At 38.3% G+C, this 14414-nt stretch overlaps 1 protein-coding gene across 3 annotated transcripts in view; it reads left to right on the top strand.

The window, feature by feature from the left end:
* The window catches only part of col18a1a (collagen type XVIII alpha 1 chain a), a 209535-nt gene that overhangs the window by 164870 nt on the left and 30251 nt on the right, over window positions 1-14414 (top strand). For all 3 annotated transcript variants that reach the window (XM_062067588.1, XM_062067589.1, XM_062067587.1), the window contains 10 exons: window positions 547-674; window positions 1003-1029; window positions 6482-6697; window positions 6884-6910; window positions 7021-7083; window positions 9238-9315; window positions 9397-9447; window positions 9575-9706; window positions 9816-9878; window positions 12603-12647. In XM_062067588.1, the coding sequence (XP_061923572.1) occupies window positions 547-674; window positions 1003-1029; window positions 6482-6697; window positions 6884-6910; window positions 7021-7083; window positions 9238-9315; window positions 9397-9447; window positions 9575-9706; window positions 9816-9878; window positions 12603-12647 (830 nt within the window). The remainder of the gene's footprint in view (window positions 1-546; window positions 675-1002; window positions 1030-6481; window positions 6698-6883; window positions 6911-7020; window positions 7084-9237; window positions 9316-9396; window positions 9448-9574; window positions 9707-9815; window positions 9879-12602; window positions 12648-14414) is intronic.

Genomic DNA, 14414 nt, shown 5'->3' with positions numbered 1-14414 from the left:
GCCAGTTAACATTAAACGTTCTAACGTTCTTAATCTCAGTCATCTCAATATGTAAATCAAAATGCATTTAAGTATTAATTTAAGAGAACAGTTGTATTTATTATTCATTGATTTAAGTTGCGCTACAAAATGAGAACAGGAAGTGAACAACGGGTTGCTTTGAAATGGAAAAGCAGTAGGGGATTAATATGCCCTCATTATTCACGGTTTACCTGACATGTAAAACATGACAAATTGGCGGGTTGCACTATCCACTTTAGCCACCAGATGGCAGTAGAGTGTTGAATATCTTAAAATGTGTTTTGTGGCAATTCCAACTTTGACCACAGTGTCAGTTGCTATGTAGAGTGGCACTTTCCATCATTTTCAGCAAAATGATCAAGCCCCACCTCCCTGGAAAGGGACCATATTAATACTTTCCCTACTGTATAAAATAAATACTTGCATGGTTTTAACTCTGAATGACTTAGTAGATGTAGGACTTATTTATAACATTACATACAAATTAAGTGGTTTAGCAGGAATTTGGGTGTTGTTGTATTGTAGGACCAGCTGGGGCTAAAGGAGACCGAGGGGACCGAGGCGAGAAAGGAGACCGAGGGTTCACAGGGACAAAAGGAGATGCCGGTTCTAGCTCTGCAGTTGGCTCACAAGGCGGAGTCCGAGGCGAAAAGGTATGGAGCTATTTTTAAAAAAATATTGTTGTGTGATGTAATTATTAGAGTGCATAGAACTATTGAAAATGCCAGAAATATTTCTTTTTTTTGTTTTTTCCTACAAAATTTCGGATTAAAACTACTTAAAAGAGGAACAAGAGGAAAGTAACACATTTGAAAAAAGCTGTTAAACATATGTATTTACTTGAATTTTTTTTTTCTACGTTTTCCATTATGTATTGTATTGTGCTATTTTAAATATAAATATTGTATACTTGTGCAAATATACTGTAGTTAAGCTCGTTTTAAATATTTGGTAATATACTATTTTATTCTTCATTTTTAGGGAGAACCTGGGGAAAGTGGAGCAAAGGTGAGTCGGCAGAATACATCTACATAATTTTTTTTCAAAAAATATACTTTACTACTACAGAGGAACCCACTTATGTCCCGTCTATGTCGACCAACTCATCACGTTCGGGTCCATGGACATACACGGTCTTGACATAGAACTTGGCATCCAAAAGAGTCATTTCTAATTTGATCCGTTTTTGTTGACATGAGTTGTAATTTAATTTCATTTCATTGCCAAGCAGCGTTAATTGTCTGCCCACACAGAACTGAGTTCCTGTTCAGTTCAAAATAAAAGCAACACAATATATATTTTTTACCACCGCAATTAACAAAACACACCGATTCAGTCATTTTTTTGTAGGTTGATAGCTACCGGGAGAAGGATTTGCACTTTTACAAAAGTTTTGCTGTCATTGTGGTCAAAACTTACTTTTCTCAAAAAGTAATGGAATAATAACTGAAAAACTCAGTTTATGTGAGAGCATTTCAGTAGTGTGTATAAGAGCGTTTCAGTAGTGTGAATGAGAGTGTTTCAGTAGTGTGTGTGAGAGTGTTTCAGTAGTGTGCGTGAAAGAAAAACTTTTCAGTCGTTTATGTGAGAGCATTTCAGTAGTATGTATAAGAGTGTTTCAGTAGTGTGTATGAGAGTGTTTCAGTAGTGTGTGTGAGAGTGTTTCAGTAGTGTGTGTGAAAGAAAAACTTTTCAGTTGTTTATGTGAGAGCATTTCAGTAGTGTAAGTAAGAGGTATTTCTAAATAATGTCCCTAACGGCCCTTCATACTCCTTCATGCACGTTCATGGATCCTTTACCGGGCCCTCCGACTAAAGATGTCTTATCTACTGTATGTCTGTGAGCATGAACTGATGAAGCCTGCTCGGATGAGAGGCAAAACGTCTTCTAAGACAATTTGGACAGTCCAGTTGCGATCGATTCATTGTCATTGTGGTCAAAACTTACTTTTCTCAAAAAGTAATTGAATAATAACTGAAAAACTCAGTTCATGTGAGAGCATTCCAGTAGTGTGTATAAGAGTGTTTCAGTAGTGTGAATGAGAGTGTTTCAGTAGTGTGTGTGAGTGTTTCAGTAGTGTGTGTGAAAGAAAAACATTTCAGTTGTTTATGTGAGAGCATTTCAGTAGTGTAAGTAAGAGGTAATTCTAAATAATGTCCCTAACGGCCCCTCATTCTCCTTCATGCACGTTAATGGATCCTGCACCAGGCCCTCCGACTAAAGATGTCTTATCTACTGTATGTCTGTGAGCATGAACTGATGAAGCCTGCTCGGATGAGAGGCAAAACGTCTTCTAAGACCATTTGGACAGTCCAGTTGCGATCGATTCAATGCCCTGAGAATCCTGTGACCAGGACAAATGAGATATTCAAGGCATCCTTGGCAAAGTAATTACTGCATTGAAAAACTTTCAACTATGTCAAATAATTTGGGTTTAGCCTTGTAGTGTTGAGAGATGTTTCACGGCATTAAGGTTGAAGGGGTTCTGGATTTGTTTCCTATTCTATACAGAACTAGCCAGACAAAGCTACGGTCCTTTCAAGTCTTTATTTGAGATTCCAAGTAAAATCAGTTTACATAGAAAAAAAAAGTTGTTTAGAAAGAAGGAGCGGAAGAAGAACCGAGAGAGAGAGAAATCTTCAAGATGTTTAAATTTGCTTTGGGAAATGTGAGAAAAAGGAGGAGGGTTTGGGGCAAAACGTCCTATCCTAGAAGGGGAAGGGGGGGAGAAGATGAGCAACACACACTCTATCTAATTGGGATATTAGCCTAATTAAACATGGAAAGGCAGTTAATACAATGTCATTCATAAAAGAAACCCATTTGGAGTGTAGCCTTTTGGCCAAAGGACTAATACAATATAAATTAGTGATCTTCGAACATCACAGCAATCTTTGTCTCATACTTGGAAAAGGTGGGGGTGAGGGTGTAAGAAGAACTGAGTAGAGACATCTCCAGCAAGCCCCAAGAATGTATAAGGGTCATAAAAGTGTTTTATATTAAGACAAAAAAACAGACCAATGCAAACACTTAGACTCAAACTTGGGTTTTAGACAATAGATTACATAAATATTAATGTTGCCATTACAACGGCTGAACTCAGGACTTGCAATTCCCTACCGCAACGTTACGGGGCAGGGATTTCCTCATCATTAGCAACTGTAGCCCTTGTCGACAGGCTGTTTAGCTAACTCTGTAGTAGCGCACAAGCTAGACATATGTAATAAGTGTTCTTACATGAAGTCTAAAAAAACAACATTTGTGAATACAAACAAGTATCAAATAGATGTAGTTGCAAAGTAATTACATGTATAAAGTGTCCGAGGCAGAAGCCTATTAGAGAGTATCCAGTAACAAATGTGTCCGCATCATTCAACGCCGCATCATTAGCTTAACTTAATAAAGGCCACTAGGCGTAACCAAAAAACAATTACCACTCCACTTCAACTTAAAGGCCTACTGAAATGATTTTTTTTTATTTAAACGGGAATAGCAGATCCATTCTATGTGTCATACTTGATCATTTCGCGATATTGCCATATTTTTGCTGAAAGGATTTAATAGAGAAAATCGACGATAAAGTTTGCAACTTTTGCTCGCTGATTAAAAAAAGCCTTGCCTGTACCGGAAGTAGCGTGACGTCACAGGAGCTAGTATTCCTCACAATTCCCCATTGTTTACAATGGAGCGAGAGAGATTCGGACCGAGAAAGTGATGATTACCCCATTAATTTGAGCGAGGATGAAAGATTCGTAGATGAGGAACGTTACAGTGAAGGACTTGAGAGGCAGTGATGGACGTATCTTTTTTCGCTCTGACCGTAACTTAGGTACAAGCTGGCTCATTGGATTCCACACTCTCCTTTTTTTATTGTGGATCACGGATTTGTATTTTAAACCACCTCGGATACTATATCCTCTTGAAAATGAGAGTCGAGAACGCAAAATGGACATTCAGTGCCTTTTATCTCCACGACAATACATTGGCGAAATGCTTTAGCTACGAGCTAACGTGATAGCATCGTGCTTTAACTGCATATAGAAACAAAAAAATAAAGGATAGAAGGAAGGATAGATAGAAAATCAACAATACTATTAAACCGTGGACATGTAAATACACGGTTAATGCTTTCTAGGCTGGCGAAGGTTAACAATGCTGTGCTAACGACGCCATTGAAGCTAACCAAGCAACTTAGCAACGGGACCTCACAGAGCTATGCTAAAAACATTAGCTCTCCACCTACGCCAGCCAGCCCTCATCTACTTATCAACACCCGTGCTCACCTGCGTTCCAGCGATCGGCAGAAGGACGAAGGACTTCACCCGATGCGTTTGGCGGCCCGGAGACGTGGGAAGTCAAGGTGAGGTCGGCGGCTAGCGCGGGTAGCGCGGCTAGCGCGGCTAGCGCTCCAACAAAGTCCTCCTGGTTGTGTTGCTGTAGTCCGCTGCTAATACACCGATCCCACCTACAACTGTCTTCTTTGCAGCCTTCATTGTTCATTAAACAAATTGCAAAAGATGTCCAAAATACTGTGGAATTATGAAATGAAAACAGAGCTTTTTGTATAGGATTCTACAGGTACCATAACTTCCGTTACTCTGACTTCGTCACGCGCATACGTCATCATACCGCGACGTTTCAGCCGGAAGTTTTAAAAGTCACTTTATAAGTTAACCCGGCCGTATTGGCATGTGTTGCAATGTTAACATTTCATCATTGATATATAAACTATCAGACTGCGTGGTCGGTAGTAGTGGGTTTCAGTAGGCCTTTAAAGACAGCATACGTCCATTCAAGACGGTTAATAATAAATAGGTTAGTTTTTTTCATTGTTCTTTGTTTGACTCATTTCACTTGATCAAACCTTTTCTAACGTTCCACACTACAAAAACATACACGTAAATATATGTGGGTCATATCGGACCAACATGCAGCCAATATGCAAGGCTCCAATACTGGTATTGGAAGTGAAAAAGTTGTATTGTGACTTAGGATGTCCGATAATATCGGCCTGTCGATATTATCGGCCGATAAATGCTTTAAAATATAATATCGGAAATTATCGGTATCAGTTTCAAAAAGTAAAATTAAGGACTTTTTAAAACGCCGCTGTACGGAGCGGTACATATCCGGTAAAACACGGACGTAGGGAGAAGTACAGAGCAGTTGCGTCTCCCAGTCAGCAGCCCCTCCTCTCTCTCCTCTCCCACACACAACAAAGGAGTTGACGACTGCAGCATGAGAGGTTTACTGTCGATGCTTGATGACCTCATCAAACCGCCGCGAGCGTAGCATAACAACAAGAAGAGTGTATTGTTGCCGGTGCTGTAGCCGTGGCTAACAAGCGAGCTCGCTCGGTGACTGACTAACGACACCATGTCTATGATTTGGGATTATTTTAAAGTGTGTCCGACGGATACAAAACTGGCAATTTGCAATGACTGCAAAAAGTTGGTTATGCGAGGAGGAACAAAGACGTCTTCCTTTAATACGAGCAATTTGATCTCCCACCTCTTCAAGAATCCTAAGGAGATACACGATGAATACAAGCGGAAGATGGATGAAAAAGCAAACACCGAAAAAAAGTAGTACCACACAGTTGTCGCCTAAAGACTTTGCAGAGAAAAAACTTGAGTTGAAGTTGTTCTCTTATTTTGCAAAACCTTGTTACATTGTTTAATGCATCCAGCGGGGCATCACAACAAAATTAGGCATAATAATGTGTTAATCCCACGACTGTATATATCGGTAACGGTTGACATCGGAATCGGTATTTATGAGTTGGACAATATCGGAATATCGGATGTCGGCAAAAAAGCCATTATCTGACATCTCTAATTGTGACAACTCGTAGTCTCAAAACTAGTCCATACACGATACAATTACAATGAGATAACAATTTTAAAAAAATAATGTACAAATGGAAGGGGTGCACAAAAAACTGACTCACATTCGAATCACAATTCTTATTCATCTCGATTTTTAAACGATTAATCATTTTCAAAACTGGATTTAGAAGGTTTTTTTTTTATATACATAAGAATCAATTTTTAAAGGCCTTTTTAGGGCATCTCCATGCAACCATAAGGAACTTTTCTAATAGGTAACACAGTTTCATTATACTTATTATACCAAATAATAGGTTGAGAGAATCAGTTTCAATCGAGAATCGTGTTGAATCGAGAATAGATTCTGAATCAAATTGTCGTCCCAGGAATCAGAATCTGATTGAATCGGTCTCTGGCAAACGTCACAAATAAATATGCAGGTAATGGTTAGTTTTGGTTCCGATTTCGGTCATGATGACAATTATGTTGATGTTAGCCGGCCATGGGGGCTTTGACATAAACTGGATCCATGGTACTAACGTATATATCCTAAAACCAGCCTGTTATTAATACTTCTTTGCTATTCTTTACCAGAAAAAGAATCACAAAAACTATGCTCATTCATTTTTCAGGGCAATGCAGGTTTTGGAACCCAAGGCAAGAAAGGTGAGCCCGGCCCTTCTGGCTCCCCGGGCCCCCCTGGTCCCCCTGGCCTTCCAGGTCAGGCATCCGGGGTCTCAGTGTGCAAAGAGGGCTCAGGGACTTCCTGTGTACCTGGTCCTCGAGGACCACCTGGACCCCAAGGTGGACCTGGAGCCCGAGGAGCACCTGGAACTGATGGAGAACCAGTGAGTGTGCTACATATTGACCATTTCTCATTTCAGGTGAAAAAAAACACATTTTTGCTTTGGTGTACCAGAAATCGGCAAATGTTGATTTTACTGTGTTGCTCAATTTATCAGGCCAATTTAAATTACATTATATATGTTCTTTGCATATTGAAATGTGTGTATTAATATACATATTTTACACAGGGTGATCCTGGAGAGGACGGTAAAACGGTGAGTTGTGTTTATTTGAAAGAGTGTGTAGTGAATCCACACATCTATTTTGCATGTACCATACTCAATCCGTCTTTCGATGCCTTAACATTACGGCCTTTTTAATTCAGGGCCGTGAAGGACCCCGAGGCTTTCCAGGAACCCCGGGTGATTCTGGACCAAAAGGAGAGAAGGTCAGATGAAAATTGGAGTAAACATCGTAAACCAGTGGTCCCCAACCACCGGGCCGATTGGTACCGGGCCGCGCAAGAAATAAAAAAAAAATTAAAATAAAATAAAAATATATTTTTTTAATTTTTTTTAATTAAATCAACATAAAAAACACAATATATACATTATATATCAATATATATAAATACAGTCTGCAGGGATTCAGTCCGTAAGCACACATGATTGTATTTCTTTATGAAAAAAAAAAATGGAAAAAAAAAATCCCCCCCCCCCCACACCCCCCGGTCCGTGGGACAAATTTTCAAGCGTTGACCGGTCCCCAGCTACAAAAAGGTTGGGGACCACTGTCGTAAACAATAACGCAAAGGTACACAAATAACTGTAATCCCCGCAAAGTGTGGTACGTGTACCACTAGGGGGTCGGCAACCCAAAATGTTGAAAGAGCCATATTGGGCCAAAAATACAAAAAACTAATCTGTCTTGAGCCGCAAAAAATTAAAAGGCTTCTATAAGTGTTATAATGAAGGCAACACATGACGTAAGTGTCTATATTAGCTATGATAGCCTACAATCAAAATGACTTTAAAAGTCGTATATAAGTGTTATAATGAAGGCAACACATGACGCAAGTGTCTATATTAGCTATAATAGCCTACTATCAAAATGACTATGTGTCGCAGGCTGAAGCAAATCTTCATTGACAGAATTGTTGAAATTTAATATTTATTCTACACATTTTTACAACATTAGAACCCATTAGTAAATCAGAGGCTACTCAGAAGGTGAGATAACTCCTGGAAATGACTGTCTTAGTATGGCCAAAGGTATAGATGTGTGTGTCCAAGTTAAAGGAAACGACAGGCTGTTTTGTTTTAATAGATTTATTATAATCTTTGGCAAGCTAGGTAATGTTTGCTGTGGTCTGGAACAACATGGCGCACAAACAACTAACAGAAATGCAGCCAATATTACATACAGATAATTTGTCATGAAACATTCAAATATAAATTAAATACACAGAGGACGTAAGTAAAGGGAACTAAATGAGCTCAAATATACCTACAAACAAGGCATAATGATGCAATATGTACATACAGCTAGCCTAAATAGCATGTTAGCACCGATTAGCTTGCAGTCATGCAGTGACCAAATATGCCTGATTAGCACTCCAACAAGTCAATAATATCAACAAAGCGCACTGTTGTGCATTCACGCACAGCATAAAACGTTTGGTGGACAAAATGAGACTCAGTGGCCTACCTGAGATCGGTAGGTTGTGAGTTCAAACCCCGGCCGAGTCATACCAAAGACTATAAAAATGGGACCCATTACCTCCCTGCTTGGCACTCAGCATCAAGGGTTGGAATTGGGGTTTAAATCACCAAAAGGATTCCCGGGCGCGGCACCGCTGCTGCCCACTGCTCCCCTCACCTCCCAGGGGGTGATCAAGGGGATGGGTCAAGTGCAGAGGACAAATTTCACCACACCTAGTGTGTGTGTGACAATCATTGGTACTTTAACTTTAACTTAAGATTTTACATGTAAACATACTGTTACATCACAGTCCACATTATGGTGAGTTCAAGAACCGCCAAAATTAGTAGGACAAAACAATATTCGGTGTGCTTTCTAACAATTGGGAAGGTTTGTGTCATGTTTGTCCTCAAACAAAAAACATATTAAAACAAAAAAATATTTCCCCCCCCCCCCATCTTTTTCCATTTTCAATACTTTTTTAAAAATGCTCCAGGGAGCCCCTAGGGCGGCACTAAAGAGACGCAGGATGTATTAAACTATTGATTGATTGATTGATTGATAAGTTCATTGATATCTTAAAGAACTGAATCCATGTAATGCTTTAAAAAGGCAAATGGATGGCACAAAAAGCCAAAAGGCCTGTTTCCATGGTGGTCCATTAAATATTCATCACATTTGATACATTCAATAATAAAATATATATTACCTGTAACATGTATATAAAAAAAATATGTTAAAAAAAATTGATAAATTATGTACGTTTACACAGTATACATGTTAGGTGATTTCACAAACAATATATACAAAAAAAAAAAAAATGTCCATGATTGAATCTGTAATGAAACAATTAGTTTTGACATGAGTGGCTAAATATGCTCCTTATATTATCTAATTGCAGGGGGATCGTGGGGAGGGTCAGCCTGGCCTTCGGGGACCCCCAGGACCTCCCGGGCCCCCAGCACCGGGAGCCCGACCTGTGAGTCAGGTTATATGCTGAGTCATGTATACCTACAACCTTTTTGGAGCTTATTTAACATTTTTAATGGATGTATTTCAGACTTTTGTGGACATGGAGGGCTCAGGATTCCCCGATCTGGAGTCTTTGCGGGTAACAATAATTTAATCATATTTGTCAAAGGGGAGGAAAAAACATCTTTTATTGACATTCTTATTTAAAAGAGGACTGGTTTGTTCTGCACCTGTTTAAAAACATCATAGATTGTTTTTTGATGTAGGGACTCCCAGGGATACCAGGACCACCGGGTCCCCCTGGTCCACCTGGTGTTTTTGGCCCCTTTAATCCAGGTACAGCATCTGCTTCTGGAGTTGCTGGACCACCAGGAAAAGATGGAGCACCTGGTCAACCCGTAAGTGTATTGGTTTTTCTTAATGGTTAATAAATAATCGGATAATTCCAGTTTATTTATAAACTTTCGGAATCATGGTTATGATAATTGGCCGTTCTCTGTCCTATAGGGCTTGTCTGGTTTACCAGGTGTTGATGGCAGGCCAGGAATTCCTGGTCCTAAGGGAGAAAAGGTAATTGGATACACTTTGACCTTGGACAGAACATTGTTGTAATAACCAACTAGTAATTCAACAGATAAACATGTATTTTTCTATTGTTTTATGTATTTTAATTGAGCATTCCATTAAGCAAACATGCATTACCTATTTCAGTAACATTTGGACAAAAGCAGAACCTGCATCAACTACTGAGATTTTATGTGTACAAACCCTGTTTCCATATGAGTTGGGAAATTGTGTTAGATGTAAATATAAACGGAATACAATGATTTGCAAATCATTTTCAACCCATATTCAGTTGAATATGCTACAAAGACAACATATTTGATGTTCAAACTGATAAAAACTATTTTTTTGCAAATAATCATTAACTTTTGAATTTGATGCCAGCAACACGTGACAAAGAAGTTGGGAAAGGTGGCAATAAATACTGATAAAGTTGAGGAATGCTCATCAAACACTTATTTGGAACATCCCACAGGTGAACAGGCAAATTGGGAACAGGTGGGTGCCATGATTGGGTATAAAAGTAAATTCCATAAAATGCTCAGTCATTGACAAACAAGGATGAAGCGAGGGTCACCACTTTGTCAACAAATGCGTGAGCAAATTGTTGAACAGTTTAAGAAAAACCTTTCTCAACCAGCTATTGCAAGGAATTTAGGGATTTCACCATTCACGGTCCGTAATATCATCAAAGGTTTCAGAGAATCTGGAGAAATCACTGCACGTAAGCAGCTAAGCCCGTGACCTTCGATCCCTCAGGCTGTACTGCATCAACAAGCGACATCAGTGTGTAAAGGATATCACCACATGAGCTCAGGAACACTTCAGAAACCCACTGTCAGTAACTACAGTTGGTCGCTACATCTGTAAGTGCAAGTTAAAACTCTCCTATGCAAGGCGAAAACCGTTTATCAACAACACCCAGAAACGCCGTCGGCTTCGCTGGCCCTGAGCTCATCTAAGATGGACTGATACAAAGTGGAAAAGTGTTCTGTGGTCTGACGAGTCCACATTTCAAATTGTTTTTGGAAACTGTGGACGTCGTGTCCTCCAGACCAAAGAGGAAAAGAACCATCCGGATTGTTATAGGCGCAAAGTTGAAAAGCCAGCATCTGTGATGGTATGGGGGTGTATTAGTGCCCAAGACATGGGTAACTTACACATCTGTGAAGGCGCCATTACTGCTGAAAGGTACATACAGGTTTTGGAGCAACATATGTTGCCATCCAAGCAACGTTACCATGGACGCCCCTGCTTATTTCAGCAAGACAATGCCAAGCCACGTGTTACATCAACGTGGCTTCATAGTAAAAGAGTGCGGGTACTAGACTGGCCTGCCTGTAGTCCAGACCATTGAAAATGTGTGGTGCATTATGAAGCCTAAAATACCACAACAGAGACCCCCGGACTGTTGAACAAATTAAGCTGTACATCAAGCAAGAATGGGAAAGAATTCCACCTGAGAAGCTTAAAAAATGTGTCTCCTCAGTTCCCAAACGTTTACTGAGTGTTGTTAAAAGGAAAGGCCATGTAACACAGTGGTGAACATGCCCTTTCCCAATTACTTTGGCACGTGTTGCAGCCATGAAATTCTAAGTTAATTATTATTTGCAAAAAAAAAATAAAGTTTATGAGTTTGAACATCAAATATCTTGTCTTTGTAGTGCATTCAATTGAATATGGGTTGAAAAGGATTTGCAATTCATTTTATTCCGTTTATATTTACATCTAACACAATTTCCCAACTCATATGGAAACGGGTTTTGTAGAAGGTAATAAAGAGGCAATCAATTATATCTAATGCATTTTAAGTTAAGACTGATGATAACAACCATTAATGAAAGTAATTTAAAAGCATGTGTAGTTTTTTGGGTATCGCTTCCAATGTGGCCAAATTTGGCCCGGGAATGACCACATACCGGCCCCCGAGTTCAGTTCAAAACTTGGGAGACAAACATTTTCGCGGCAAATTCCTAAAAACACAAGAGTGCTCCCGTTGTAGAGAGGAACTTAGACCACTGACTTGCATTGACATTTTAACCTTGCTAGCAAACATAGAACACTGGGGTCCAAACTTGTTATTTACATAACTGTGGCGTCCCTCAAGGCACACCTTTAAGTCCTCTCCTTTTTTTTGTAGTAACAGTTGTTTTGTTTTTTTGTAATGTGATTTACGTAACTAAGGTGTTGCTGTAGCTTGTTTACTTCAGATGCAGTCAGAAGTCATTTGTTCAACTTCTTTAGTTATAGTTCTTTAGGTCCTCTCTTTTTCAGGATTTGGGCTACTGATGGCACGTGAGTTCAGTTAAAAAAGAGTGAGTGAGAGTCAGAATCTCACATTTTTGCAAGTGTTTTCATAGAGATGATCTTTGACAGGCTATTTTGTAAATATTTCGTACAAATATTTCACTATATATTTCACTATAAGACTCTTAAACGCATCATAATAATCCCCTCAATTCCCCCCAAAAATGGATTAACTCGCTGGAATATAAAGACAATATAACATACATCCATAAACCTGGATGCATATGCAAAAGTGCAATATATTTATCTGTACAGTAATCTATTTATATCTGCACCTTATTGCTTTTTTATCCTGCACTACCATGAGCGAATGCAACGAAATTTCGTTCTTATCTGTACTGTAAAGTTCATAATCCTAACGTGAAGGTGTTTATACCTGAATGTATACAGTGTGACATCATTATATTGTGTGTCCTATCTTAGGGGGATTCTGGTGTGGTTGGTGCTTCTGGACCAATTGGAGAGAAGGTAAAAGATGTTGTTTTTTTTTGTTTCCTTACCTCTAAAGGCTTAGTGGCCACATGCGTGGACAGCACCTTTTAGCTCTTATTTCCAAAAGTGTGTACACTACTGAATTGGGGTCTTATGGCCACTTATGTGGACATTTATACTGCCATCTGGTGGTGTCAGAAGAGTATAACATACAATGGAATTTGGAAAAAAAAAAGTGTAAAAATAAGAATTAGCATGGCACTACACATGAAGTACACGTGTGTGTACTTGTGGACTAAGTACATTATATCAAAAGATGATTCTTAGTTTTTATTCTAATTAGGGTCCAATAAGCCCAAAGCAAAGATAAATAAATAAAAAAAAGCATGTAAACAAACAGCTTGGGCCTTAAGAGGTTAAATTCCTGCTACATAGTAAATCTGACTTGCAAAGCTTGAGCTAAAGGCTGAACGTGTTACACAATCCTGAAATCAAACCTCATATTATTAATTAAAAAGTACTTAAAGACAACGCAGTGTGTATCTATTTCATAATTTTTTTTAAACTTTTTCTGTCTTCATCAATCTCCCTCCTCTTCCTCCATCCTCCTACTATTCTTTTAATCCTCTTATGCAAGTGACTGGGCCTCAGCACGAAGGATTGTCCCGCTGGAGTTTTAGTTCTGCTTCTCATTTTCTTTTCTTTTTTATTTGAACAGTTGTGACTTATCACATCATTCAGAGAGTTGTTGCAACAATTTTAAATTGCAAAGCTGACGATTAATTCGGAATTAGACTGCTATAGAGCAGACATTTTCTTGATTATTTGCATTTTCAAAACATTTATTTGTTATGTGTGTATGTATTAGTGTTGTCCCGATACCAATATTTTGGTACCGGTACCGGCACCAAAATGTATTTCGAAACTTTTCTGTACTTTTCGGTACTTTTCTAAATAAAGGGCACCACAAAAATTGCATTATTGGCTTTATTTTAACAAAAAATCTTACGGCACATTAAACATATGTTTCTTATTGCAAGTTTTTCCTTAATCAAAATAGTGAACATACAAGACAACTTGTTTTTTATTAGTAAGTAAGCAAACAAAGGCTCCTAATTTAGTCTGCTGACATATGCATTAACATATTGTGTAATTTTCCATTCTATTATTTTGTCAAAATGATTAAGGACAAGTGGTAGAAAAATGAATTATTAATCTACTTGTTCATTTACTGTTAATATCTGCTTACTTTCTCTTTTAACATGTTCATACCGACCGCCATCAGACTGTATAATGCATATGTTCCTTTTTGACTGTACTTAAATGTATAATAGACTCTATTTATGTTATTCACATGTGAATAATGCTGTATATATAATAGACTGTATTTATATTATTCACATGTGAATAATGCTGTATAATAGACTGTGTTTATATTATTCACATGTGAATAATGCTGTATAATAGACTGTTTATATTATTCACATGTGAATAATGCTGTATAATAGACTGTTTATATTATTCACATGTGAATAATGCTGTATAATAGACTGTATTTATATTACTCACAGGTAAAAAATACCTAAGTGTTTATTGTTTATTGTGAGCAAACTGTGGTGCTGAATTTCCCCCCAGGGATCAATAAAGTACTTTCTATTCCATTATATTTAGGGATGTCCGATAATATCGGCCTTCCGATATTATCGGCCGATAAATGCGTTAAAATGTAATATCGGAAATTATCGGTATCGTTTTTTTTATTATCTGTATCGTTTTTTTGTTTTGTTTTTTTGTTTTGTTTTG

Source organism: Entelurus aequoreus, linkage group LG13, assembly GCF_033978785.1.
Source record: "Entelurus aequoreus isolate RoL-2023_Sb linkage group LG13, RoL_Eaeq_v1.1, whole genome shotgun sequence".
NCBI classification, from domain to species: domain Eukaryota; kingdom Metazoa; phylum Chordata; class Actinopteri; order Syngnathiformes; family Syngnathidae; genus Entelurus; species Entelurus aequoreus.
Note: the sequence above shows the minus strand (reverse complement) of the source record. Positions and strands in the feature narration are given on the sequence as shown.